The 27,352-nt window shown below is 53.8% G+C and overlaps 3 protein-coding genes across 3 annotated transcripts; all 3 read right to left on the minus strand.

Annotated features, from left to right (window-relative positions):
- Positions 1-2,312: 2,312 nt before the first annotated feature.
- ODF4 (outer dense fiber of sperm tails 4) lies at positions 2,313-6,775 on the minus strand (the record flags this gene model as incomplete). Its single annotated transcript, XM_079906661.1, has 5 exons — positions 2,313-2,380; positions 2,762-2,893; positions 5,509-5,655; positions 6,160-6,437; positions 6,756-6,775. The coding sequence occupies 5 exons, from the start codon at positions 6,773-6,775 to the stop codon at positions 2,313-2,315; spliced, it is 645 nt and encodes a 214-aa protein (XP_079762787.1).
- A 9,228-nt stretch (positions 6,776-16,003) lies between these two features.
- Positions 16,004-20,573, minus strand: KLK1 (kallikrein 1). Its single transcript, XM_079907358.1, has 5 exons — positions 20,513-20,573; positions 18,580-18,739; positions 17,023-17,309; positions 16,740-16,876; positions 16,004-16,161 (listed from the first exon to the last, which is right to left on the minus strand). Exons 1-5 carry the CDS (start codon positions 20,556-20,558, stop codon positions 16,006-16,008), a joined length of 786 nt encoding a protein of 261 aa, XP_079763484.1. The 5' UTR covers positions 20,559-20,573; the 3' UTR covers positions 16,004-16,005.
- A 1,699-nt stretch (positions 20,574-22,272) lies between these two features.
- On the minus strand, positions 22,273-25,768 carry LOC307178466 (kallikrein-15-like; the record flags this gene model as incomplete). The annotated part of the gene is made up of 4 exons (XM_079906662.1): positions 22,273-22,396; positions 22,724-22,895; positions 24,607-24,702; positions 25,726-25,768. 4 exons carry the CDS (start codon positions 25,766-25,768, stop codon positions 22,273-22,275), a joined length of 435 nt encoding a protein of 144 aa, XP_079762788.1.
- Positions 25,769-27,352: the final 1,584 nt, after the last annotated feature.

A 27,352-nucleotide genomic window follows, 5' to 3' on the forward strand; every position in this document is an offset into this window, starting at 1 on the left:
GCGGGGCCAGAGGCTGGACTCGGGGGCTGGAAGGCCCGACTCCCGGGTCGAGGGAGGAGGGTATTGGAGGCCCGGACTCGCCTGGAGATCTGAGGAGTGTCTTTCAACTGACATGATTGTAAAAGTTATTTTCAAAGATATTAAATGAAACTTTTCTACTTCAAAGCCACTGTCCAGAGTCGCCATTGTCAACAAGTTGGTGTGGACTTTTTACTTTATGATATACACACAGACGTTATGGGTAAAGATGCTTGTTTTTTTTTTTTATCTCCAGTAGTCTCATAAGTAGTCTCTCCCCATAGTACACAGAGTGACCTCATTCCTTCAGCAATTCCCTTGTGTGACAAGAACACGCTTTGTTTAGCTGGTTCCCCGGGTCATTGGGGTTGTTTTCTTCCTTCTAGTGAGGAGACTCCTCCGTGAAGCCTGTGGTCTGAAGTAAGAGACCTAAACTCTGCACGTAAGTGACACATTTCCTTCACTGATTCCTGCTTCCCTCAGAGGAATGCAAAGTCCTCACTGTGGCCCACAAGGCCCAGAGTGACCTGGTCCCTGTTCCCTTTCTCCCCTCATTTCCTTCCTCTCTCTCCCTTGCTCAGGGCTACACTAGCACATTGGCCTCCCTGGTCTTCCTGGAAGCTGCCAAGGACATGTCTACCCCAGGACCTTTGCATTTGCTGATTCCTCTGCCTGGAACTCTTTCCCCCGATCAATCCCCATAACTCTCTTCCTCTCTCAGTCCTGTTTCTGCTCAGGTGTCACCTTAGCGTAGAGCCCTCACCCGTCTGCTCTATACAACAGACCTCTCCTTTCCACACTGGTCTCCCTTACCCTCTGTTATTTTTCTTCATAGCTCTTATCTCCTAACATATCTATTTGTGGGCATGCTTTTTTTCTTTTTGGCTCCCTGCTGAATTGTCAATTCCTTAAAGACTAGGATTTGTGTCCAGTTGGGTCAGTCCTGTAGACCCCATGTCTGGCACATAGTTGCAGCTCACTTTTTGTTAAAAACGAACACATTGGAGAGCCTTTTGTGGTAGACAAGAGGAAGAGTTATTGTAACAACACTTAATGAGAACATGGACTAAACTCTAACTAGATTAAGGTACAATTGGCTTTCTGTATCCACAGTTTCCACATACATGATTTCAACCAACCACGGATCGAAAAAATTGGGGTAAAAAAATAGCTCCAGAAAGTTCCCAAGACCGAAACTTGAATTTGCTGTGTGTCCCAGCAACTATTTGCATAGCATTTACATTATATTTATAACTATTTACATAGCAATTACATTGTATTACATATTATAAGTAATCTAGAGATGATTTAAAATGTATAGGAGAATGAGCATAGGTTACGTGAAAATACCCTGCAATTTTATATAGGGGACTTGAGCATTCCCCGATTGCGTTATCCAAGGGGCGGGTCCTGGAACCAATTCCCTCCGGATACCGAGGAACAACTGTACTGTCATTATCCTCCAAACCATATGCAAAAATTGGCTACATATAACAGCCTTTAAAATAAATAAATAGAGGGCTTCCCTGGTGGCGCAGTGGTTGAGAGTCCGCCTGCCGATGCAGGGGACGCGGGTTCGTGCCCCGGTCCGGGAAGATCCCACATGCCGCGGAGCGGCTGGGCCCGTGAGCCATGGCCGCTGAGCCTGCGCGTCCGGAGCCTGTGCTCCGCAACGGGAGAGGCCACAACAGTAAGAGGCCCGCGTACCGCAAATAAATAAATAAATAAATAGAGAAGGAATGGGGTACTATAGAAAAATAAATGAAGTTAAAAAAAGGAATAGAGCTGAATTGGGCTGGGGAGGAGGAAGGGAGTGGTGGCAGGAGGTGCTGGCAAAGGCAAGAGGTGAAGTGTGGGTGCAAGGAGAATTAACCTCAGGAGGGGCAAATTATCGGGGGTCACAAAAGTGAAGGATGAAGCCCAAAGAGCTTGGAGAGAATCGGCTATTCAACACACACTGATTGAGCACCATCTGTATGCCAGGAACCAGGAGCCAGCCTGTTTGCTGACACCTCCTGTCTCTTTCCCTCCCGACTCTCTCCCTCACCTATCCCTGTACCCCAGAAGGCTCAAGGGATGGCCCCAGAGAGGCGTGGCATTTCCAGGGAACACTTATAAGGCACTGAACTTAAAAGAATGTTCTGGGTGAAAAACGCAGATTATTTGAAAATACAGATTATTAATCTGAGTTGGGGGGGTGTTTCAGAGGGGACTGAGGGGGCTGGAGGGCAGGGTTGTCAGGTGCTTGGCAGGGAGCCGTGGGAGCAGGCCTGAAGTGGGGACATTCTCATGTCTTAAGTCCAGATGGCCTGGATCGCCAGGAGAGACCAGAAATTCATGTAGTTCAGATAGGAAAAGAAACCTGCGGGAAGGAAGAGAGCAAAGGGGGTGAGGCGCAGAGTTCACCAGCCCCAGCCTGACCCCAGTCCTTTCTCCAAGCCCAGCTACACCTCCTATCATGTCCCCAAATGCATGTCTAAACCCAAACTCAGCCCCAGCCCCTACACTGTCCCCAGACCCAGCACCACTCTCTACACTGTCCCCAACCCATTCCCAAATTCAAACCCGACCCCGCCCCTACATCCAGCCCTAGGCCTATCCCCAGTCCCATCTCCCTACTCAACCCAGTCCTCCCAGTCCACAGTCCCCTTCCCATCCCAAACCCTATCCCACCCACCCTGCCCCCATCTGCATCCTTGAACGCATGCCCAAACCCCACACCCAACCCCACCCCAGCCCAGACCAGTTATCAGGAAGAGGAAGACGCCAATCCACGCCAGGTAGAAGCTGCAGCCCAGCTTGTAGGTCATGCCTTCTTGCAGGAACTCATGGGCCTGCATCAGGTAGAAGAGGATACCCAATATCATGCTGGTTCCTGTGTGAGTACAGGTGTTAGGAGGCCGGCCATCAGGTGCGTGAGGACCCCTGCCCATAGCTGTGTGGCTGCCAGGGTCCTGTTCCTTACTTTCCCACTTGCTTTTACCTCCATGAGCCTCTGCTCACAGGCAGGAAAACAGGCTCCTGACAATGTCTTGGTGGAGGACATTGGGAGGGCAAGACTTGGTGTTTAACCAGGCAATGTTGATGTCTAAAACCACAGGCTTTTGGGCTTCCCTGGTGGCGCAGTGGTTGAGAGTCCGCCTGCCGATGAGTGGACACGGGTTCGTGCCCCGGTCCGGGAAGATCCCACATGCCGCGGAGCGGCTGGGCCCGTGAGCCATGGCCGCTGAGCCTGCCGTCCGGAGCCTGTGCTCCGCAACGGGAGAGGCCACAACAATGAGAGGCCCGCGTACCGCAAAAAAAAAAAAAAACCACAGGCTTTGGAGCTAACAGACTGGAACTCTTGTCCCGTTTCTGTATTCCACCTTAGGGCAGCCTCTTTATCCCACCTTAGGGCAGTCACTCCATCTCTCTGAGCCTCATTCCCCTCATCTATAAAGTGGGCATAATCGTAGGACCCATCTCCTTGGGCTGTCTTAGGAGTTATTGAGATTGGCACATTCCCTGGCGCACAGTGTGTCCTCAAGAATTGAGATTATTGGGAATTCCCTGCTGGTCCAGTGGTTAGGGCTCCATGCTTCCACTGCAGGGGGCACAGGTTCAATCCCTGGTCGGGGAAATAAGATCGTGCCTGCCGTGCAGTGCAGCCAAAAAAAAAAAAGAAAAAAAAAGGAATTGAGATCATCATCACTATATTGGGTCTTTAATTCTGGGCTTCTGAAGCAGTGGCAAGAAACTTAGTCATTCTGGGTATTTTAATTTTATCTTGAAATAACATGAATTAAAGATAATTTGTGAAAAGGAAAAGACTCGTTTTTTCCCCTCTCAGGTAATGGAGTACTGGGTAATTTTTTCTTTGTTATTGAAAAATAATATAGGAGGTGTTTTCCATTTCATTAAAAGGGGGAATGGGCAGAAATGTTTCTTTTTTTTTTGGCCATGCCACGCGGCATGCGGGATCTTAGTTCCTCAACCAGGGATCGAAACCGTGCCCCCTGCTCTGGAAGCATGGAGTCTTAACCACTGGACTGCCGGGGAAGTCCCAGAAATGATTTTCTTATAGAAAAAATGTCCTATTTTAAATGACATATAACAGGAGTGTTTTCTATACTTTGTACCTTACGTTTAAACAATTGGGAAGATTTACTAGACAAACTGGATAAATACCATTTACTAACAAGAAAACAGGAAGTTGAGTGTTCTCTCTTCTTGGACTTACTATCACTCTCCAAGAATGTTCATTTTTTTTTTTTTTTTGCGGTATGCGGGCCTCTGTTGTGGCCTCTCCCGTTGCGGAGCACAGGCTCTGGACGCGCAGGCTCAGTGGCCATGGCTCACGGGCCCAGCCGTTCCGCGGCATGTGGGATCTTCCCGGACCGGGGCACGAACGCGTGTCCGCTGCATCGGCAGGCGGACTCTCAACCACTGCGCCACCAGGGAAGCCCAAGAATGTTCTTCTGATGCAACTGAAAGTTGTGAACAATTATTGCAAGAGACAGGAACACAATATCCTGCATTTCCAAATTAAATTGCCCCCCTTTTTCTAAAAAGTGTAATTTGGCATGCAAATGAAAAACTAAACTGTTCTAATCAGACTATCGTTTTTGAGTTATTTGGAAGGGAGTGGGAGTACCATCAAGGTAAGGATGTGTGCAGAGTTAAATAGCTACCATCACGTACTGACGTTTTCTAATTCAATCCTCACTACCTCTCACGTGGTGGGAAATTTTATTATCCCCATCCTACAGATGAGAAAACTGTGGCTCAGAAACGTTAAGTAGCTTGAACAAAATCGCAGAGCTGGTGCTGGGGGTGAGATAGGACGTGGGATGGGGTTAGAACTGAACATGGGGTTGAGTATTGGGTAGTTGGAGTCTGAGTGATGGACATTACGGTTGAGGCATGAGTTTGGGGGACGGGCATGAGTCGTGGTTGGGTATGAGGATGGATTGGAGATGGGTAAGAAGATGGGGTAGGGAATGCGCTGGGTTGAGTGTGAGAGTGTGAGATCCGCAGGGGATAAGGGTGTGGTTGCAGTTGAGGTTGGGGATTAAGAAGAAGATGGGATCAGAGATGGATTGGGGTTGAGTCTGAGGTTGAGATTCATAGTCGAGACGCATTTGGAATGAGTCTCGAGGAGGCTCAGGCGTGGAGTTGGGTGTTGAGGTCTGTAAAGGGGTTGGAGATGGTGATGGGGATGGTTTGGAGATCGGAAAGAAGATAAAATTGGAATGGGGGTGGGGATGGAGAGGGACGTCACAGAAGGGAACGTGAATGAGTTTGAGATCTGTTGATGATGGAAATGGGAGGTGAAGTGGAGGCTGGTATTGGGGCTGGAGATGGGGCTGGATTGGAAGTTGATCTTTTTTACTGGGATGGGTTGGAGACTTGGAGGGAGCTAGGCTTGGGCTTGGGGATGAAGGTCAGGATGGGGATGGGATTGAGGTACTCCTTGACTTGGGTCCTCAGGGAGGGATCTCAGTGCCATGCCTGTGAAGAGACTGATGATGACATTGGAGAAGTCCAGCATGGGCATGTTGGAACTGGTGAAGAAGACGATGTTTATGAGGATGATGCAGAGGACGAAGCTGGCAATGCTGGCAATGAGGAGGAAGGCCCAGGCAAAGTCCAACAAATCTGGGGAAGGAAGAGAATCAGGAATGCCAAGATGGGCCCTCAGGCCCCGAGCACGGGGGAGAGGGTCTCCGGGGAGTCTGAGAGTATCCTTAAGCCCTCTCCCTTGAACATTCTTCATCCCCCTTTTAAGAAAATTGAAACTGGGCTCTAGAGAAGGGATCTTGAGGCAGATGCCTTTGGCATTGAGGGTACATCCCCCAGGTCAGTAAGGACAGGTTGTTGGGGTGGGCAGTGACAAGTGGGGTGGGCATTGAGAAACCAACTTGATGTGATGAGGACAGATTCCTTGGGGTGAAAAAGCCTCAGGATAGTGAATAAGATGCTAAGGTTGTGAGGATGGCTAGCACGTGGGTGAGAATGAGCACAGGGCAGTGAGGCTGGTTCTGAGGCGGCGAGGACCCTTCCGGGGAGAAGGGAGGACCAACCCAGGGGAGGCAGAAAGGGGTCTCTGGACCAAAGAGGAAAGAGGAGTCCCAGGAATGGTGAGTATAAGGCAGGCCTTACAAGCATTCTGGTCGTACTCAGGCAGGCAGGAGATGTCAGAGCACCGCACAAAGAAGATGGTATCGATGGGGATGGTCTGGGAGCCAGCAGGGTCCCCAGGGGGCGCCAGCGGCACCTGGAAGTGGATCCAGGGCTGGCCCAGACAGACGAGGCCGATGATTACCAAGCCGGCCAGGCTCAGCGCCAGGCTCAGCCGTCGACTGATCTTCTTGGCCTCATGCAGCAGCCGCCAGCCCCTGGGCAGCTGGGAGCGGCTGAGTCTACACGTCTCCAGAAACCTGCAGCAGATCGCCCACCACCAGTGTCAGCACCGAGTCCGGCCGGCCAGCCCAGGTCCAACTGTCAGAGTCCCACCCAGTCTAACTTTCAGACTCTATCTTCCCTATGTCCATTCTCCATTCCCTGTATCCGCCAGGTCCTACCTCTAGGACACGCTCACCCAGATACAGCCTCTAGGCTCCCTGGCCGCCAGATCTAGCTTCCGGCCCTGCCACCCCCAGATGCAGTCTCTAGGTTGAATCATAGGTCCAGCCTCTATGCCGAGCCCCACCCGGGGCCAGCCTTCAGGTCCAGCTTTCAAGCCCTGCCACACCTACGTTCCAACCTCTAGCCTCATATACTGACCATGCTTCTGGTACCCGACTTTTGCCTGATACCCCTCCCCCAGGACTCTGGCCCCAAATCTGGCCCACCCCGTGGACTCTTGCCTCTTACCTGCCAGGACTGCTCTCAGTGGAGCTGCCTGATGGTAAGCTGTGAATGCTGCTTTCTGGAGGATGTTGGTTGGTTTGGGAGCCGTCCGAAGTGTCTTTGATACTCTCCTGGGAGGTCCAGATAATTGATTCGACGCTTTTGACACTGGCCTCGGGGCTGCGAGTAATTGATGGGGGGACATCGACTCTGGCCCGGTTTGGTGACTTGGAGCTTTGAAGACTTGAGTGGAAACTCTGGGTCGTTGGCTGGATACTAATTTGACTATCGTAGGTAACTGATTTTACTTTGGTCAGGGGGGCGCGAGCAGCTAATGAAGGGTTTTGGTTACTGAAGTGGCGAGTTTGGAAAACTGGTGGGACACCTCGGGTATGGAAACAGCGACTGTAGGTGATGGACGGTGTGTCTTGGATACTGACCCGGTGACCCTGAACATTGGGCAGCAGCTCTTGGATACTGACCCGGTGACCCTGAACATTGGGCTGAGAGTCTTGGATACTGACCCGGTGACCCTGAACATTGGGCAGCAGCTCTTGGATACTGACCCGGTGACCCTGAACATTGGGCTGAGAGTCTTGGGGACTGACCCGGTGACCCTGAACATTGGGCTGAGAGTCTTGGGGACTGATCCGGGGCCTGAAGGTAGTTGACGAAGGGTCTTGGGTCTCGCCTTGGGTGTTGCTGGGAGCTACTGGAAAGGACTCTGGCTGAGAGCTCTGCTGGCCAGATTGGGACTTCTGGGCCATGTGGAGATGAGGGACAAGGCCAGTCCCCAGATGCACTCAACAACCTTCCAACTGCCTCATCCCCTCTTTCCAGGCATTTCCATGGCCACCTGGAAGTCCACTGGTCTCTCCGGGGTCAGGCTCTGTCCCTTGGGGTTTGAATCTCTCGGTCCCCTCTTCTGTGTTCCTTGGTCTCTCCTGCTGTCCTAAGGCAGGCCTCAGGGCTTCAGTCTGGCCTGGCCTGGGGGCAGGGGGCAGGTTCCATGACAGTTGGAGGGGTTCCAGGAGGTTGGGACGTTGGCCATGGACTCATGTTCTACCCTAGCCCCGTGTGAGAGATATGGGGGCTTGGGCTGGGTCAGGGTGGGCTCAGTGTAGGGTCTTGGTGGGGTCAGGACTGGGTCAAGAAGGGGTCATGGCTGGGTCAGAGAGGTAGAGGGAGAAGCATGAATCAGAGCATGAACTCAGGGTGTAGAGGCCCCAAGGTAGTCTGTTGGTGTGTGGGAGGGACCCTGTGAAGTCCAGCGTAGCTGGAGGTGAGTGAGCAGTGCGGGGTCAGGGTCCCTGCCAGCTGGAAGGTTGGCAGATCACAGCCCTTGGTGAATGTCGGGGGCACCACCCGTGTTCACCCTTTCGGCACCATGGGTCTCGGCCTCGTGAACACACTTTGGAACCTGTGTCATAGCTGTCTGTGTCCTGGGTTGGGATATGTGACAGGGATGGAGATAAGGGGATGATGTTGAGAGTGGAGATGGAGCTGGGCTTTGCGGAATAGGGAGCAGAGGATGAGGTTGGAGACAAAACAAGTTGGTTTGGGTTTAGGCTGGGTAGTGGGTGGGAGAGGAGATGTGCGTTAGCGTTAGAGATGGGAATGGGGCTGTGTTCAGGGCTTAGGACAGGGAGAATAGTGGGGATGGCACGGGGCTGTGGGTGGTGCTGGGATGGGACAGGAAACAGAGATGGGGATGAAACTGGGATTGCGGTTTGGGTGGGGATGGGAAGATGGCTGTGGGTGGAAGCGGATTGAGAATGGGGTAAAAGGCAAGGTTAGGGTGGGGGTGGGGACGTGGCTGTGTTCGAACCTGGAGACTAGGATGTAACAGAGTGATGCGGGCAGAGCCAGGCGTCCAGAACTCTATTCTTTCCCAGCGGATCAAGCCTCTTCCTGGGAGGAGGACCGCAAGTTTGTCCTGCGGGGCTGGTGTCTTGTCTTCAACATCCTGGCGACCCTGATGCTGCTCAGCGTGTTGGATGGGCGTATGGCCTACCTGCAGGGCTCCTACACTGGCTACCTGGGCCTCTGGACCAGCTGCGGGAAGCACAAGTGCGCCAGCCTGGGCCAAGTCACCGGTCAGTAGGAGCCTGGGGTGCTCTGGGGGCGGGGTGGTCTCTGGAGATGATCAGGGGAGAGAATCTCTGGGGGAGTCTCTTCGGGTGTTCTTGGTTGGGGGGGGCGGGAATCTTTAGAATTCTTGAGAGCGTCTCTGGAGATTCTCTGAAGGCCTTAGGAGGGAGCTTCCTGGAGTTATATGTGGGCTTATGAGGAAACAGGACTGTCATTGCTCATGGGAAGATGGGCGTTACACTTGGCCAAAACCCAACCTGCCTCATGACTAGGCGACTAGACACCATCATTCTCTCTCTCACTCGTTTGAAAATGGTGGTTTCTTTTTTTTACGATAACAAGAGCCTTCCAGCTCCTCCAGAAACATTTTGCCTCCTTGTAGGTCTCCGCGTTTCCAGCGCTGTTGAGCATTGCCACAGAGGCAGCCCAGGCCCTGGAGCCAGAGCTCCGGGTTTGAATCCTGGCTCAGACACGTGGTAGCGGGGTGACCTTGGGCATATTCCTTCACCGCTGGGTACCTCAGTCTCCTCATTTCTATAATGTCAGTGATAGTGGTACCAGTGCATGGGCTGTTTGAGGAATACGTGAGTTAAAACACGTAAAGGAATTAGAAGAGTGCCTGGCACAGAGTAAGGGCTACACCCAGATTTCTTCTTCTTATTATAAGGATCCGCCACCCCACCAGCCCGTGTACCTACCTTCATTTCAGATCTCACTTAAGTGCTCATAAAACTTCCAGAATATTGTGTGGTATTAATCTTATTTATTTATTCTGAGTACCTCTTTCTCTCATACCTCTCAAACTCAAGCTGGTTTCGAGTTTTGGAAAAGTCTGCAGGCATAAATTGTCCCTGCTTCGGGATGCAGGTGCTCAAAAGGTACCTGTCTCTTGCCATCTCTCCTCGAAGGATTCCTTTGTGTTGGGCCCTCAGGCAAGCTGTGCTCACACAGTGGCAGTGGTGCTCTCAGCAGCTCCCGGGTCCCATTTTTTTCCTGTAAGCAACGATGAAGAAAAGAGAATACGTTTTCTTCTGTGGCCCTCACACAGAGGTCTCAGCATTAGCGCCGATGGGCTCAGATTAACTGCCCTGGGATTTCTCACTCCTCCCTGAATCATTTGCTGTGGTCAGGAGGACGTCATGCTGTGTTTGCCTGGGTCTGAATCCCATGCTTTTCTTAAAGAGTCAACGGAGGGGGTCATTTCTGTCAGAATCCCAAGGACAGAGGGTGGGCAGAGAGTTCCTCCGGACACTATCAGGTTGCTCTTGCCAGAAGAACGGGACTGGATGCTGGGTGGGCAAAGGCAACTGGGCACAATTTCTCCCTCTGTTTACAGTACTTTCTTTGAGCATGATTCCTCTTGGGGGATATATTCCCAAGAGCAGAATAGCAGTCCTTCCAAAGGGCTGATGAAATTTTGTAAGGCTTTGATATACGCTCCCCATATGGAAGTCAGGATTCTCATGACAAGCAGCAGAAGCCAATTCAAGCTGGTTTAAGCAGAAAATAGATTTACCCAGGATACTGCGGCGCTTATAGACTCTCTGTGAGGCCAGGGAACTGGGCTCCAGGGACGGAGCGATCAGGACTGGCTGACTGGTCACACACACTGGAGCTTGACGTGTGGAACCCAGTCTCTCCAGGCCTGGACTCCCCTGGGGAACCTCTTTCTCTGCTGCCCCAGGACCCTGGAGGTAGTTGCAGCCACCCCGACTAGAATAGATTTCACGGCTATTTCTCCCGGCTGCTGATTCCAAGTTTAGCGTGGCTGTATTTCATTGGTGGAACCTGGTCGCATGCTGAGGTCCTAGCAGTAAGAGGCTGGTTTCCTTGCCGGGAAGTGTGGATACAAACATTGGGAAATTCCCCAAACGTAGGACTGGTGTTCAAAGGTGCTGGGAAGACAAAAAAGAATGGTGAATATTCAGTACATTCCTCATTTGTTCTAAAATGTTAACTCTGTGTGATTTTATTCGATTTTACTTTACTTTATTTTATTTTATTTTACTTTCTGTCTGCACCACGCAGCTTTTGGGATCTTAGTTCCCCCACCAGGGATTGAACCCTGGGCCCTTGGCGGTGAAAGTGCAGAGTCCTAAGCACTGGACCGCCAGGGAATCCCTCTGTGCGATTTAAAATTTTTTCCTTATTTTAAAATTTAAATGACTTTTATTTTATTTGAACAGGTAATATATTTACGTGGTTCAACATTTTAAAAAATGCAAACGTCTCCCTCTCATTTTTGTCCCCCGTCCCTCCCAGTTGCCCTTCCTGGGGGCAACCGATGTCACTAAGCCATTTTAAGCCCTTGTGTGTTCTGCTGGTCATATTCTCTGCATATATGAGAAAATGGCTATGGTTATATATGCATCAGAATATATATACATACACACACATAGGCAGGTATGTATTTACTTATATGTCATTTAAAAAGCACACATAGCAGTATTACAGTTCTCTTTTAAAGGTAAATCACCATTATTGAATGCTAAGAATATACAAAGCTTTGTGGTTGGCATAAGAAATAACAAATAGGTTGTGAAGGTTTTAATTATTTTTTAGGTGCAGAAATTTAGGATTTTTAGGTAGTCTAAATTCTCCACCTTTGCCGAACATTCAATTACGGTTTTGTGTGTGTGTGTGTGTGTGTGTGTGTGTGTGTTTTAGGGTTTGACTGTGATGTTGGTGGGTGGTATTCAGGCAGTACTGAATCCTGTGCTCCTTGCCAGGAGCCTACAGAAGGGACCTGAATTAGTCATAAGTCTTTGGATCACAGGCGGTAGAAACTCTAACTTGAACTAGCTTGAGTGAAGGAATTTACAGGCTCACCTAAGTGAAAAAGTATGGGGGTAGAAACGCTTTCAGACATGGCTGCGTTCAGCGGTCCAAGTGACCGCATCAGACATTGCTGTCTGTCTGTTTCTTGGTTACTTACTCGAGTGGGCTTCATTCTCAAGGCTCCATGTAGTGGCAAGGCAGGATCCAGTCAGGAAAAAACAATCATTCTAGGGGCTTCAGAGGGAAGTAAATATAGGGAATTGGCTTCATGGGTAACAGAAGAGCTGAGAAGCCGAGTAGGAATGGTGAGGCAAATCAGGGATTAGCAACTCAGCAAGCTGCCAGGCCCCTACGCCGGAAGAACAAAGGGAAGAAGTAGTATTACTGGAGCCTGGAAGTTGGAGCCATCTGGAAGGCACAGACTCATGCTGAGATTTGCTTAGAGGTGGCTACAATCACCGAAGAAATGCATCGATGGCTGAAGACACCAACTGAGGCAGAGAGAGAGGAGGATAACTACCCTGGCTTGTCCCATCCCCCTAGAGCCAGTCTTTTGCCAGTGCCTCCCATGAGCCAAACAGAGATAAGTCAGTGAGCAAAGGAGGCTGGGAAATGTAGTCCTTGTAATGTAGAACAGAGAAGGGTGGGGAATGAACCTGAAAGCAGACAGAAGAATGACTGGCAGAACTGCTAACAACTCAGACCTCAGGTCTGGCAGGAAAAATAGTGCAGAAATTTCCTGCAAAAGTCCTGTGTGACTGGCTCACAAGGTACCTACCCCCAAACCAAGCATGGTGACTAGAGCAATGCAACGTACTGACTGTCTTATAACTGGGACTTCAAGTGAGGAACGGCAGGAAGGCGAAATGCATGGTGCGGAGGTAAGCTGCAAACGGCCGTCCCTTCTGACCAAACTACAGAGTGGGCTTGTCTCTGGGATGACAAGAGCCAGGGACTTGAGTGTCATCTCAACTCTCTTTCTCTCCTCCTCTTGTCTGCTTTTTCTTCTTAGTTTTACTCTCAGTTCTCCTGTCACCTAGGAGCTTGGGTCCAAGGCTCAGGCAGCTCCAAGCTCATAATCCTCTTGATCAGAGAAGAAAGAGCTGGTCCCTGACAGCTTCAGTTAGAAAAAGTCCCCGGGAAGAGCTTGATTGGCTGGCTTTGGTCATGTGCCCATGTTTGAGCCAATCACCACTGTCTGGGTCATGGGGCACTGTGATTGGCTCAGCCAGAGTCACATGACTACCTCTGTGGCCCTAGAGGGCAGGGTATGTCATGAAAAACTCTCAACCAGGATTATGTGATTGATCCTGAGAGCACTATTGCTATTTTGTAATATGTGCAGTTTGCCAGAAACAAAGCAAATGGAGTCTTAGCTCATTTGGCTGAAATAGTCTTGCACTGCTCAAAAGTAGGCAAAGTAGGAAAGGGCTGAAAGGGAGAAGCGTAATTCTCAGAAGGAGCCGAAACTCTTGTCATACTGAAATGCAAATTGGATAAATATCAATTTTAAACCGAGTGTGATTACGTCTTTTAGGTACTTTGGTTTTAGAGTATTTGGAAATTTTCTTGTGTGTACATCTGTGTGTGTGCTCTGGGGGATGTCAGGAGGGTGATTTGGAGAATGTCTGTGAGGGGCTCTAGGGTGTGAATGGGGGTGACATTGAGATACCTGGGGAGGTCTGGGGGTGTGAGTGGGGTCATTAGGGAAACTTGGGGTAAGAGTGGGAGAGAAGTAGTGTGACTTGAGAGGTGATTAAAGTGACTAAGAGTACTATTGGGAGTGCCTGGGATTGGTATGGAAGGTTATTAATGTAATTTGCTGTGGGACATCGTTTGGGAGTATGAATAACTTTAGGGGTGACTGTAGGGATGACTCTAGAAATAATAGAGATGATTCTGTGGGGTGAACTTGAGGATGTGAGTGGGGGTGACTCAAGGGCTATCTGTGGGGTGACGTTGGAGGTATGTGTGGAGTTGATCATGAGAGTGTCTAGGACTGACTTTGGGGTAAGAGAGGGTGATTTGGCACCTCTTTGAGGGTGCAAGTGGGGATGACTTTTTTAAGAATTGAGGTAGTTGACTTATAGTATTATATAAGTGTCAGGTGTACAACACAGTGATTCACAATTTTTAAAGCAAGTGGGTTTTTAAAGACTTTGGGTTAACTTTATGGGTATGCGGGGTGGACTTTGTGAGAGTGGGAGTCATTTTGGGGTTTCAAGGAGGTGACTTTGGCGAGGGCAGTGGGGGTGATTTCGAGGATGTCTGTAGCTAAAGTTTGGGGGTGTCTGTTGGGGATGTTGCTCAGGGCTGTGAGTGGGGATGAGTTGGGAGGATGACCCTGGGCACTTCCCCCTCTCCTTCCAGTTCTCATCCACATGAGCACGGGCTTCATGATCCTGGCCCTGACCCTGTGTCTGGTCCTCCTCCCGGCCATGGGCTTCTCCTTCCGGCCAGTGTTCCGCCGCCTTAATAAGGCGGACCTGATCTTCAGTTCCCTCAGCTTTTGCATCGGTAAGTGTTTCCCTGGGGCAAGGGGTGCCCTCCCTACCTCAGCATCTCTCCCCTCTCCTCTTTCTGGCTCTGTGTGTCTCAGAGTTTCTGTCCTGCTGGGTGTCTGTCTTTGAATGCCTCTTGGGCTCTCCGTCCCACCCTCCCTGTGTGTTTCTCAGTTCTATATCCTTCTCAGTCGGGGTGAGTGTGCTGGGCCTCTCACTCTCTTCCTGGTTCCCACTCTTTCTTTCCGCCCCCTCCTGGTATCTTTCTGTCTGTCTTGTGTGTGCGTTTGCGCGCGCGCGCCCTTGTCACGGAGGGTGGGAGAGGATGTGTCTCTTTTCTCTTTCTGGGGGCCTCGGGGTCCCTGTCCAGCCTCGTGTCCGTCTCTGGCCCCACCCCCAGTGCAGGGCTCCTGGTTGTCCTCAGCCTGACGCTCTTTGTAGCCAACTGCGAGACGCTCCAACCGAGGCCACAGGTATCCTACCTGGTGACCACCTACCTGTGCTGGGGCGCCGGCGCCGTGACGCTGGGGGCCGGTGAGGGCAGGGCCTCGGGAGGGAGGGGCGGGGTCTCGGCAGGGCAGGGGGCGGAACCCGGGGAGAATACCAGGCAGGGCTTCTGGCCAGATTGGGGCGGACCCCCGGGGAGGTCAGCCTCGAGGGACAGGGCGGGGCCTAGGGCGGGGTTCGGAGTCCACCAGCCCATCTGGCCCCCACCCCCAGGAACCCTGAGCTACTTAAACTACGTGGGCATGTGGGGCAAAAGGGGGCCCTCCATGGAGCAGCGGCTGAACCACCGGCGGTGCGTCTCGCAGCAGAGCACCCTGAAGTTCATGTCCGAACAGCAGCGGTCAGACCCAGACTCGAAGAGCACCGAGGAAGAGCCCAGTTCACTTCCTCCCCAAGAACCCCCGTCTAAGCCTCTCTAAGCAATTGCACCCGAGCTTCTCAGGACACTGACGCCTCACCGCCGCCAGGTGCCGGGCCCACCCATTTCATCCTGGCCACGCGCCCGAGACTAGACTTCCCTGGAGGTCCCACTCCCTAAGAACCCCCCGAGAACAGGTGACAAAGCCCCACCCCTCGAGCCAGGGCCCTCCTTTGGCGGTTCGGTTCCCGCTCAGTCCTCACCCTGCCCCCACCCCGGAAGTCCAACACCGCCCCCTCCAGTTCTGCACTCCGCCTGTGCTGTGCGGCCTGTTGGTGTGGCCCCGCCCCCGAGCCTAGCTAGGCCCCGCCCCCAGGTGTCCAGCCCTCGCTGGCCGCGGCCCGAAGCCGCACTTCATCATAGGAATTCCTACCTCTCCGAGGGCCAGCACCGCCCCAGGATGTCCAGTCTTGACCCGGGCCGACACGACACTGCCTAGCCTTTGATGTAGCCACGCTCCTCGGCGGAACAGACCCCTCCCCAGGGAGGTGTGGCTTGCAATTATACCCCCCGCCCCTTCCTGGCTTCCCTGCCACAATAAAACGTGGGCCCTATCTCTCAGAGTCCGAGCCTCCGTTTCATGCTCTCCCCCAGGGCAGAGTGGGGCTCAGAGTTCTTGCCTTGTCCTTTGGGGTCTGAGCCTTTCTCTGCCTCTTTGTCCACACCTGCCTCTGATCCTTCCTTTCCCCTCTGATCGTAACTGCACATCTCCCGCCGAGAGAGACCGGGAGGGCTGGGGAGGCTCTAGTCTGGGCCGGATGGGTCCCGAGTTCCCAGGTGTCTAGCGTCTGGAAGGCCAAATGACACCAGGAGTTGATGCATGTTCGATTTTACTGGGGGTAAGGGACAGGGCGGGGGCATTCAGGGGTTGTCAGCCATGGTCTTCTTGATCCAATCCACATACAAAATCACTTTGGTGTAGATGGAGGGCTTATTGGGGGCACCGCACGGGATGTGGCCCCATGACGTGATTCCCTGAAACATACCCTCGCAGATCAGCGGGCCCCCTGAGTCACCCTACAGCACAAGGGGGAGGGGGAGAGTGTGAGAGAGGTTAGCTGGGCCTGGGGGGCTCCAGCACTTGGACCTGGGTGCACAGATCCAGACAGCGACTCCCCATCTCTGGGGAAAGAGACCATTGTCTCCAGAGTCCACTCCCAGAACATCAGCGGGGATTCCAACAGAGGAGACAGTGGCTCGAGTCCTGCCAGTGGGGATGGGACCTCAGGGTCCAGTTTCTTCCCCGGGGTTGGGGGGGGGGTGGATCCAGGAGGAGGATGGTCCCTGCAGACAGATCGGTGGGGAGGACCCATCTATAGGACACTCCCACCCTCAGGGCTCCTGTCAGATGTCACCTCTCCGGAGAAGCTTTCTCTGACTGGACAGTAAGCTTGTGTTAGAGGAGAGGTGAACTATTAATTATGTGCAGGAGGGAGATACGCAGGATACCGGGATGGGGATACAGGAAGGAAAGGGGGCAGAGAGCTACAGCTGGGAAGCTATGGAGACAGATGCCTGCTTAGCTCTGAACCCCAGTCCAGAATCTGAGTCCCCTCCCCCAGCACTTCAAGACTCCGGGGGACAGGCTGGCTCACCACGCAGGTGTCCTTGCCGCCCTCCAGGTGTCCAGCACACAGCATGAACTCTGTCACCTTCTCGGAGTGGGCACTGGCACACACCTCATTGGGCAGGACAGTAAGGTCCACACACTGGAGATCATCTGGGTAAATGACTACAGGCCAGGGAGAAACACGGCTGTGGCCAGACCCCACCCCCTAAGCCCTCCTTCCCCAGACTCCGGAGTCCAGGTCCCCAGCCCCCTCCTCCCTTACACCCAGGTGCCTGGGCTCCAGGCTGCACGGTGCGGCCCTGGCGTACACTTAGCTGGTTCGATGCTGCCCCAGCCAGAGGCATAGCAGGTGCTCTCCAGTTGGGGTTCCTTGGTGGGCAGCTCCAGGACCTGCACATCCTCTGTGATCTGGACGGGCCCCTCCAGGCGGAGCAGCATGAGGTCATGGCTGTAGTCCTCCCCTGTGGGGAGGGTGTCGTTCTTCAGGAGGCTCAGGTTGAAATCGGGGTGTGGAAAGTCCTTACTGACATGGGCAAACTGGGCTGTGTCTTCGTCCTCAAACAGGTTGTGGCGACCCAGCCAGAGCTGGTAATTGCTGGTGAAGGAGAGGGTGGAGACGATGAGAATGAGAGAGGAGGCAGAAAGGGAGGGCATGAGGAAGGGTCCAAAATGAGAAAGAGAAACAGGAAGGGGGGGAGTGAGGGAGAGAGAGAGAGAGACCGAGGGAAGATACAGAGTCACAGAAAACAAAGAGACTGCGAGTAAATAGATGAAAGAATGTGACGATGTCACAGACAGAGACAGACTAAAATGGAGTAAAAGAAGAGCTTAGAACAGTAGAGAGGGTGGGAAAGATGGAGGGGAGACAGTGAGATAGAGGGAGCACATAGGAGACAGGAGGAGGAAGAGACAGAGACCGTGAAGAACAGACTAAACAAAGAGGAAGGGAGGGAAAAGACAGAACGAGGCAGGAGACTGAGAAACGGACCAAGTGAGGAAGAGAGCAGAAAGGAAGGAGAGAGAATGAGAAATAGAGGCAGAGGAGGCAAAGGGGTGAGAGAGAGAGAGAAAAAACGGAGAAGCACAGGAGGGGGATGGGGAGGGGGCGGGGAGGGGGAGGGGGAGGGGCGGGGCGGGGCGGGGCGGCCAGCTCAGCCGCAGCTGGGGCTGCGAGGCTGGTTCCCCAGCAGGCGGGTGGCCTGGCCCCCAGCCCAAGGTCGGCGTCCCCTTTCTGCCCCAGCTCCCTCTCTCCTCTTCTCCTTCCTCCTCCTTCTTCCTTCCCTCCACTGCCCCCACCCAGTTCCAGCTGACACTAGACCTTCTCTGTGTCCCCCTGGAGTGGATGATTGGCCTGGAGGGAGGGGCTGCCCAGGGATGGATCATCTCTTCCATTTCTCTGGGGTGGAGGTGTGCTCAGTAGTGATGGCAGAGGGAGTGAGGCAGAGACCCAGAGAGACAGAGAGACGGGGCAGAGAGATGGAGGATGAGACACAGGTGACAGAGATGGCAGCAGAGACTTGAGATGGACAGAGAGGGAGAGACACAGAGAAATGGAGACAGAAGAGAGAGGGAGAGAGACACCAATCATAGTCACACAGAGAGACCCACAGCAGAGCCAGTTACTGAGACACACACAGAGATAGGACAGAGGCAGACATAGAAAGAGAGACAACAGGACAGACCCAAGAGACCCAGGCAACCGTGGAGAGGGCTTCCCTGGGGTCATCGAGTCCCAGCCCTGTCCCTCTCCTTGTGACCCTGGACCACAACCTCCCCTCTCTGCCTCAGGCCCCCCAGCCTCCCCTGAGGTTATCCGAGGGTTATCCTGTGTGTGCCCCCCCCCCAGACCCCCTGCCCCTACTCACTCGCTCCTGCAGTGAGCAGCTGTGAGCACCCACTGGGGGTCCACCAGGACGCCTCCACACTGGAAGCTGCTGAAGTGGTACAGAGCCACCTGCCAGGGCTGGGAATGCTTCCTACACTCATGGCCTCCTATGATCCGGGACTGGATAAGGGGCACAGCGCCTGTGGACGGGGGTGCTGGGTCAGGTCGGGTGGAGTCGGCAATGGGGCTCAGAGACTGGGCTGGTGGAGGGAGCTGAGCTGCGTGATTGGAGGTTCGTGGGGGTAGAGGACCAGAGCTGGGGGTCTGAACGTGGGCCGGGGGTGTTGGGAAGGGCCTGGGATTCCGGAGCCACCCCTGGGCTTGCGGGTTGGTGGCTGGTCCCGGGTGTGGAGGCTATGCTGAGTGCAGAGCTGACCCCCGGGATGAGGGTAGGGAACAGCAAGGCAGCATCTGGAGCAGGCATCTGGGGAGGGGGTCGGGAGCCTTGGGTTCTCAGACTGTGGGACAGGAGGCTGTGGGTTCTGAGAGGGGAAACCGAGGATAGAGGCCCCAAGAGACGAGGTCAGAGGCTGCAGGGGGAAGGATTTGGGGGATTAAGGGGCTCTCGGGCTGATGAAATGGTTAGGGCTTGGGCTGAGCTTTTGGGGCTTCTGGAAAGAATGCAGATCTGGGCAATTAGGTTAGAGGGGCCAAGAAGAGCATCTGGGGAATTTGGGGGCTCCTGGATTGGGGCTGGGAGATTTGGGAGAATTGGGGGTTCCGGATCAAAGAATGAATGAAAGGATTAGGCTGGGAAAGGGGTCCTGGGGTCTAGGAATGGCATTCTAACAAGAGTGAGGGCCCCGGGACCAGGCTGGGGTCAGACTGCGAGGGAGCTCAGGAGAAGGGAGAGTGGAATAACAGTTATTCTGGGATCGGGTGCTTCTCATGGGGTTGGGGTTCATGGTCTGAGGCTACTGGAGGCATCTGGGGTTTTCTTGGGAGCAGTGCCAGGACAGGAATGGACGAGGAGGCATATCAGGGGCCAAACAGCTGTGGGAACACAGAGAGAACTCACTTGATGTGGGGTTTTAGAATCAGATGTTGGGGTACCTAGGGCAGGACAGCTGGGCTGGGAAGGTACGTGTTGGGATCCTGGTGGGCGGGTTCCCAGAAAACCAGAGCTGCACAGGAGGGATTCTGGTTGGTAGAGGGCTGGAGCCTGGGGAAGGATGGAAATTCTCCAAGGAAAGGAGCATGTGATTGTGGGTTCGGGATAATTTTCCTGGGGGGAAAAGGCTGGGGCTGTGGGATGCGGGTTCTGGAGCAAAGAGGTGAGGAAGTGACATTTGCAGAACCCACCCCTGCTACCAGATGGGAGGCCTACCTAGTCACAGACCAGAAAGTCTGTTTTTGAAGAAGCATAGGTGTCTAGTGAAATTTGGGGTCCTGGGGGGATGGCGGGGGACCAGATGTCAGGACTGAAGGAGCTAGTTGAGAGCTGACAGCTGGAGGGGGAAAATCACCAGGGTGTGGTAGGATTTGGGGCCTCAAGGGCCGGACCGCTGGGCCATAGAGAACTAGGGATAGGAGGGGGTGATGAGAGTCCCAGAATCTGATGGGTTTGGGGGGGCTCCTTGGAAGAGAGAGACAGAGATGGCCCAGGATCTGCCCCCTTTAGTAAAGTGGATGGGGGCAGGGATCTGAGCGGGGAAGAGGAGAAAAGTCTGATTATTCCCGAGGGAGCAGGGGCCTAGTGCGAGCAAGGTGACACTGAGGAGGGGTCGGTTTGGATTTTAGGGTGGGGCTGGGAGAGATAAGAGAGAGCCTGGTGTCCTGGTCTGGGCTAGACTGGGTCGCAGGGGTGCAGGCTGCGGTACCATGTGGGAGGGCAAGGAGTCACGGAGCGGGGCCGGGGGGCAGCATGAGAATCGGGGCCCAACCGCCCTCCCACATCTTCCCCACTGTCTCACCAGTCCCTGCCAGGGACAGGGCAAGGCACAGAACCGGGAAGCACATGATGACAGAGGTGTCCAGGGGCAGGCAGGCGGTGAGCTTGGAGCCGGGGAGCCTCCCCGAGGAATCTTTTAAAGCCCTCATTCCCCCGGGGCCCCACCCCTGCCCTGCTGGCACCCAGATATGGCCAAGGCCCTGCCCCTGCTTCCTGGGGGCCGGACAACTCTCTCCCACACCCAGAGCTTGTGGAAGGGGCGGGAGAGCGAACAGCTGCTGCTCTGCAGGCCCTCAGTCGCACTGGAAGCATTCCTGGGGCCTGAGGCCAGACAGGGCAGGGCCTGGCGTTCCTGAGACCTTGCTCTTGGGGACAGAGCCGGTGAGGGGAGGTGGAGGTGGGGCAGGTGGGAGCAGAAACGGCAAAGGTGGAAGAACCATTGACCTCCAGCACAAAACCCCATCTACCTTAACCCCAAGTGAGGCTATGTACCCCCAAGACCCATTAGACCCTCAAACACCAGCAGTGGGGCTCTGTTTCCTTTCTCCCTGCACCCCTTGTAGCCAAAGATACCAGCTTCTCAGCTTCTCGAACCCCCTGAAATGTAAGCCTTCGCTTTCAGAATGCCCTGACTCTTGCACTCCTAGATTTGGGGTCCAGGCCCCTAAATCTACTCCTCCTTTCATAATAAAATCTTAGGCGCCCGTCACCCAATCCTAGCGTCCCCAGATGCAGGAATATGAAGTTTCAGCGGTTCCCAGTGTAAATTTCCCAGCATTTCAAAATCTAATGCCCCCCCAAACAACGTTGGGCCGCCATACCCACCTCCTCCTTGTTCCCCAAATCCGGATGCTCAAGGTCACGTCCTCCAAAGTCCCAAAGAGGGTCACGAGATCGTCTCTGCAAATTCCAATCCACCCTCCCCTCCGTAAACTATTTAGGTCTCAAGGGCCAGGTTCCTGCTCCTTGACATTCAGTGACCTTGAAAAGTCACATTTTGGGGGTCAGGAGCTAGATTCCTGCAGCCTCAATGATAAGCCCATCCACTTCTAAGCTTTCCAACCCATTCTCCTGGCTCTTCAGTAAAAGCAAAGCAGCTCATGGGGGCCCAACCTCTGCTGTAGGTCAGGAACCTGCCTAAGGAAAGGAGAGTTTTTGCCCTTTCGCCATGGCGACCAGGAAGCCTAGATCTTGAAGAAAATGAAGTCATTCTTGAGCATCTAGTGTGTGCTGCGTTCTTTCACTGGGGTCCAGAAACACAGAGTATTTTCTCAGTGCCAGGCATTATTCAAATCAGTTCCTAGGAATCACCTCATTTAATCCTCACAGCAACCCTCTGAGGAAAGCAATAGGAGATGGGGGAAACCCAGGCTGACTGAGGTTGGGTCTTTCGCTCAAGATGAAATAGCCGGTCCTAGATGCTGAATGAACGTCAGGGCAGTGGGTGAAAAGGAACAGTATATAGTGGCCGTGAGTTCCCCACCCAGTCTGTGGCCCCCGTTTCCCTTCATCCCCAGAAGTAAGTTGCAGAAACTTCCACAGAGAAACTTGCATCAGTGTTTTCTGTTATTCTGGTATCAAACAGGTGACCTGAAGCACCAGCTCTGGTCTCAGAGGGGCAAGTCCTTGGCTAACCTCTGGGTCTTGGACGGGGCCTTGGGGGATGGCCCAGTTCTGTTCCAGGTCAAGATGGGGCTGCTGGCCAGCCATGGGGGCTTCTGTGTAGTCAGGGACACAGGTGGTAGCCCAGAATAGTCAGTTCCTCTTCATGGTTTCCTTGATCTACTCCAAGTAGCTGCAGACTTTGGTACAGACACTGGGCTTGGTGGTTGTGTCGCAGGGGACATCACCCCAGGACACTATGCCCTGCAGGACATCCCCACAGACCAGGGGTCCCCTGAAGTCACTGCGCCATCGCGCTGGCGCAGGTTGTGCTCGCCTAGGCGCACTCCCGTGGAGCTGTGCGGGTGAGCGGTTAGCCGCAAATGGAGTGAGGAGTGGGCAGAAAGATCAGAGAGTGGGCAACTTTGGGTCCCCTGACCCTCTGGGAATCTGGAGATCCCATCAGCCTTTCCGCAAGGCCCCGAAGCCAATAGTTTCAGCCTCTGCCTCTTAGAGACCAAGGTGCCAAAGTCGTGCACACACCTGGAACTCAGTCCCCAGGCTCCAGCTCTTTTCCTCAGAATCCATGATTGTGAGATCCCTAGACCCTCCCGCCACGGCCCCTCAGGACCCTAAGCCCTCATAGCGCGTTTGGCAGTGGGCTGCAGAGAGCACCCAGTGCGGGGAGATGAGGGGACCACCGCAGTTAAGGCGTCTATGCTCGAAGAGGGCCACCAGCCATGTCTGGGAGTGGGGCACACACTCGTCACCACTCAGCACCTTGTCACTGTCATCCTGCGCCACTGAGAGAGGAGACAGAGGAAGATCCCCGAGGACAGAGTCCTCTCCCTTGCACCCTACACCTTCCTTGTACCCTGACCTCACTATACATTTTCCACCTGTTGCCTTTCCCCAACTTCCTAAGATGTCCCTCCTGTGGAATTTGAAGCACCGCCTTCTCTCTAGCTTTTACAACTGCTGCTTGTTTCCCCAGAACTGTCCCTCTGCCCTCAGCCCCCACTCGTCTGCTATAGGACTCCGGGAGAGAGAGGACAGGGAGAGGACCGGAGGGCAGGCAGTCCTCTGGGATTGGGAGTAGAGACAAGGACAATGGATATAGGTCCAGACAGATGGTCACTTGAAACCGGCCATTCAAGTTCCCCGAGCTGTCACAGACACCAGAAGGGTGTGGCCACTCAATCTGTGGGACACACATTCTTGGCCCCAGAGTCTGGACATCTCAGCCAAACGCAGTATCTTACAAGGACACAGATGTAGCCACACAAGGTCATGGGCAAACATACAGGCACAGCCAGTCTTCCAAACTCAGGAACCGATATGGGCAGCACTTTCAGCTGGAATTCATTTGCGTGGACATGGGTTGCAGCTTCAAGAATCACAGCACAGAACTTCGTATGTGTATGTGAACAGGATAGTTAAGGCATGAGCCTGTGTGCGTATATGTCCACATACACACACTTTCACGGGCACAGGTTTGGACATAGAAGCTCAGACCTAAATTTACAGTCTCCAGCGTGGATCTGCATACACTAGGCCACAGATCTGCACACTTGCACACGGGGTCTGAACAACAGGGTGAGGTCCTGAATGAGGGTACACAGGGAGAGACACCGATACACACTCAGGTCCCAAAAGACTTGTCACCAACATGGGTCTATGGTATAGTGGTTAAATCTGAAGTGATAGAGTAAAAAATCCTGGATCCAAACATATTATCTGTGAGACTTTGAGCAAACGGACTTTTCTGTGCCTCTATTTCCTCATCTGTATAATGGGATTGTTGTAAGAATTAAATGGGAAAGAGAGCAAGAGAGAGAGAGAGAGAGTGAGAGAGTGTGTGTACGATGTCTGGCATATTGTAACTGCTTTAAAAATATTAGTTATTTTAAACAAAGGACACATAGATTTATTTATGTAGACATATGTGTGGATGTTCAGGTTGTGGACACAAATTTAGCCAAAGTAAGCCAGACATATGTGCAGACCCGGGTAAAGATCGTCAAGGTCAAAACCGTTGTTCATTCCCAAGTCACTTTGTGGGGATTCAAAGTTATAAAACCGACCCAGAGGGCCAGAGCTCAGATATGGACCCACTAGATCAGACCCAGGGAAACATGGGACACAAAGGTGGCATTCAAGGTCAAAGGCACATTGCTCAAGACACAGGCAGCCGGGTCGGGACATACTTATCCATCTCTAGATCAGCCCCCAAGTCACTCACTTGGTGTTCAGGGTCACTAATTGAGTTTCACAGTTGGGGACCTGGCTCAGACATGTGGGCGGGATGTAGACACGAAGGACTCTGCACACACACGCTCCCGTTGCCCACGCTGCACCATGCACGAGGACATGCACGGGGATGCGTCAAGGTCATAGGACCATGACCCCCTACACTGGGCAACGTGGATATGTCCCCTCAGGGTCACAGCCAGGCACACAGACACCCACAATGGGGCAAGATGTGCACAGCCACACCAAGTGCCCACACTCTACCTGCCAAGGTCAGGAACTGGGCCAAGGGCCCTGGCAAGGCCGGGGGAACGCGGATGTGGTGGACAAGGGGCTTAACAAGGGAAGGGTGGGGTCGTCCTACAGAGAAGGACAGAGGGTGCGGGTTGAACAGCTGGGCACTGAGGCCGCCCCTGGCCAGTCCAAGCCGGAGGAGGGCGGAGGCCCTAGCTGGGTGCAGCGGGCAGGGGGTAGGGGCAGGGAGGAAAGAGCACAGAGAGAGCCTGAGGGGAGGCTGGCAGCAGCGGGGAGGTCTGAGGGGCCCCCAGAAGTGAGGGTCATGTGGGGGGGGGTTAATAAAAGTCCACCTTCAACCTCTCCAGGGTAGAGGCATCAGGTTACAGTTAATTTCTCCACGGGTGGTGGCTGAACGCAGTCTGGAGCTCTCCTGCTGCCTGGGGTCACCTTGACCCAGTGGCTGCCCCTCTCTGAGCCACAGGGGACCAGATGAGTGCTGACCACTGTGTCTGGAATATACCAAGTGCCCAGCAACGCTAACACACCTTTACAGGGCGGTACCCTGGGCCGGGACCGCATTTAATCCTCACAATAACCCTATGAGAGAGCATCTGTTGTTATCTCCGCGGTACAGTTAGGGAACCTGAGTCACAGAGACGTTAAGTAACTAGAAAGCGTCAGAGGCAGGATTTGAACCCAGAGCCTGTGTTCTTGAGCTTCCCAACATGTATTTAATGCTCAGTATAAGCTTTACCTACATCGTGCTATCGAGCCCTTACCATTATTCTCGCAGGTAGGTGCTGTCTTCTAAAGAAGGCACTGAAGGACCAGAAAGGGGAGGCAATTTCCTCAAGGTCACACAGCAAGGAAGGGGCGGCCCCAGAACTCGAACTCGGGTCTGTGTCACCCAAGGGCCATGTTCATTGTCATGGGGACTCCAGAGCAGCGCCAGGCCCCTGACAGCTCTTGGGGTAGGGCGAGGACCCGGGGATGTCGGCATGTGGCTGAGGTGGGTGTGGGGGAAGGATCAGCAGATGGTCCCCGAGTGAGGGAGGCGCTGCTGGCAGATTGCAGGACCCGGATAGGCTGGGGAATTAGCTGGCACTACACTCCCACTGACCCGGACCTGACCTGGGCCCACCTCACCTGCAGATGTCAGCAGGAAGGGGAAGGTGAGGAGAAGCCACATTGCGAAGGAGGGACCAGGGCTCTGCCGATGTCTGGGGAGGGGAGAGAGCGAGCGGGTGTGAGGGTGGACCCTCCTGCCCCCACCTGGATCCCTCCAGACACAAACTCATCCCACCTCCTCTTAAGAACCCCCTTTTCACCATCCTTGTGCCCCACCCCAAACTGCTCTCCCTCCCGGGCTCTCCATCTCCCAAGGGTCTGCTGTTTCTCCAGGCACCGGGACAGACTCCCAGCTACACCCACAGCCTGGCAGAGCCCAACACCATCCACTGACCCCAAAGCTTTAGCTCAGGATATATTCTTTCCCCAAATCCCACACCAGCCTCTTATCTGGCCTCTTGGGTCCTTACCAAGCCTGTCCCTCCACTCAAGTCCCACACTCCTCACAGCCTGTACCCCTACCTGGCTCCACAGGACACCCCTATGCCCGGAGCTGACCCCCGGCACCCCCAGGATAAAGTCCCAGTCCCCCAGCCTCACTTGCGAGGCCATGAGTGGCTTCTCCCCTTCTAGCCCCTCTGGCCGGGTCTCTCGTGACCTTGCGCGTCTAGGCTATTTCTTCCCATTTTCCTTCTTGCAATTTCATGCCTCCACATTTTTGTTCAGGCCGTTCCTCCTTCCAGGTATGCCAGTCCCTTCAAGGTCCACATCCTCCTGGAGGCCTTTTCTGACCTCCCTGAGTCAGCGGTGTCTGCCTCCCCTCCCAGACCGAGAGCTCCCTGAGGGCGAGCCCAGCCTGACTGCACTCTGGTTCCCCAGCACTGCCCAGAGCTAGGCAAGCTTTGGGCTTGAAGTAAAGCCCTTTCCCCCCCGCATCTTCCAAATTCCTATTTGTCCTCTGAGGCTCAGCCCTCGCCTCTTCTGGGAGACCCCGATACCTAACAGGTATCTCTTCTGGGTCCTACAGTGCCTGTTCTGGTTCCATCCCCAGGTGTGCTCAGCTCAGGTCCTCTCTGTGTCCCCAGCACTGCCCAGCCAGGGGCCGGGCACACAGGAGGCCTCAGGGAGATTGTGCTGAGCTGACCTGCACGCATGATAACTCCTGACCTTGTTCCTGGCTCTGGTACAAGTGCTTTAGAAGACGTCCTCCTGATGTACTCCATGCCCTCCCCCACCTCACCGCTGCAGCTCCCTCTCGCATCTCCAGGACGTTTTCTTGGTTCAGGCTCGACTCGGTGCCTCAGCAAACAACACATGGACCTACCCAGGTGCCCTTGACATGCAAGTCCCTCAGGGAATTCCATGTCTGCTCCCTGGAACGAGGACATCCCATGTCTTCCCTAGACCAGGGAAGACCTGTGTCTCTCCTCACTCCAAACCCCCCGCCCCATCTCAAAGATCTCACCCCCCTCCAGATCCTCCAGCAGCATCTGGGGTAGCTTGGAAGCCAGAAGAAAGCGAGCAGGCACATGAATGCCTGAATTTATAAGCTCCCGGCCCCACCCGGGTCTTGGGGGAGGGGGATAGGGTGAGAGCCAGGTTTACAGGCAGGGATGCCTGAGTGGCTAGTGGGGTGGGGGACAGGACCTACGGAGCATTTATTAGGCTGAAGCTTTTGTCTGAGTCTCTGAGGAGGAACTTCCCT

Source organism: Stenella coeruleoalba (genome assembly GCF_951394435.1).
Source record: "Stenella coeruleoalba genome assembly, chromosome: 20".
NCBI lineage: Eukaryota > Metazoa > Chordata > Mammalia > Artiodactyla > Delphinidae > Stenella > Stenella coeruleoalba.

Excerpts from the sequence above, each read along its gene's own strand:
- KLK1 (XM_079907358.1), bottom strand. The coding sequence starts at position 20,558 with ATGTGCTTCCCGGTTCTGTGCCTTGCCCTGTCCCTGGCAGGGACTG. Across the intron at positions 18,740-20,512 it reads CCTGTCCCTGGCAGGGACTG|GCGCTGTGCCCCTTATCCAG; the intron begins GTGAGACAGTGG and ends CCCCGTCCACAG. Across the intron at positions 17,310-18,579 it reads GCTGCTCACTGCAGGAGCGA|CAATTACCAGCTCTGGCTGG; the intron begins GTGAGTAGGGGC and ends CTCCTTCACCAG.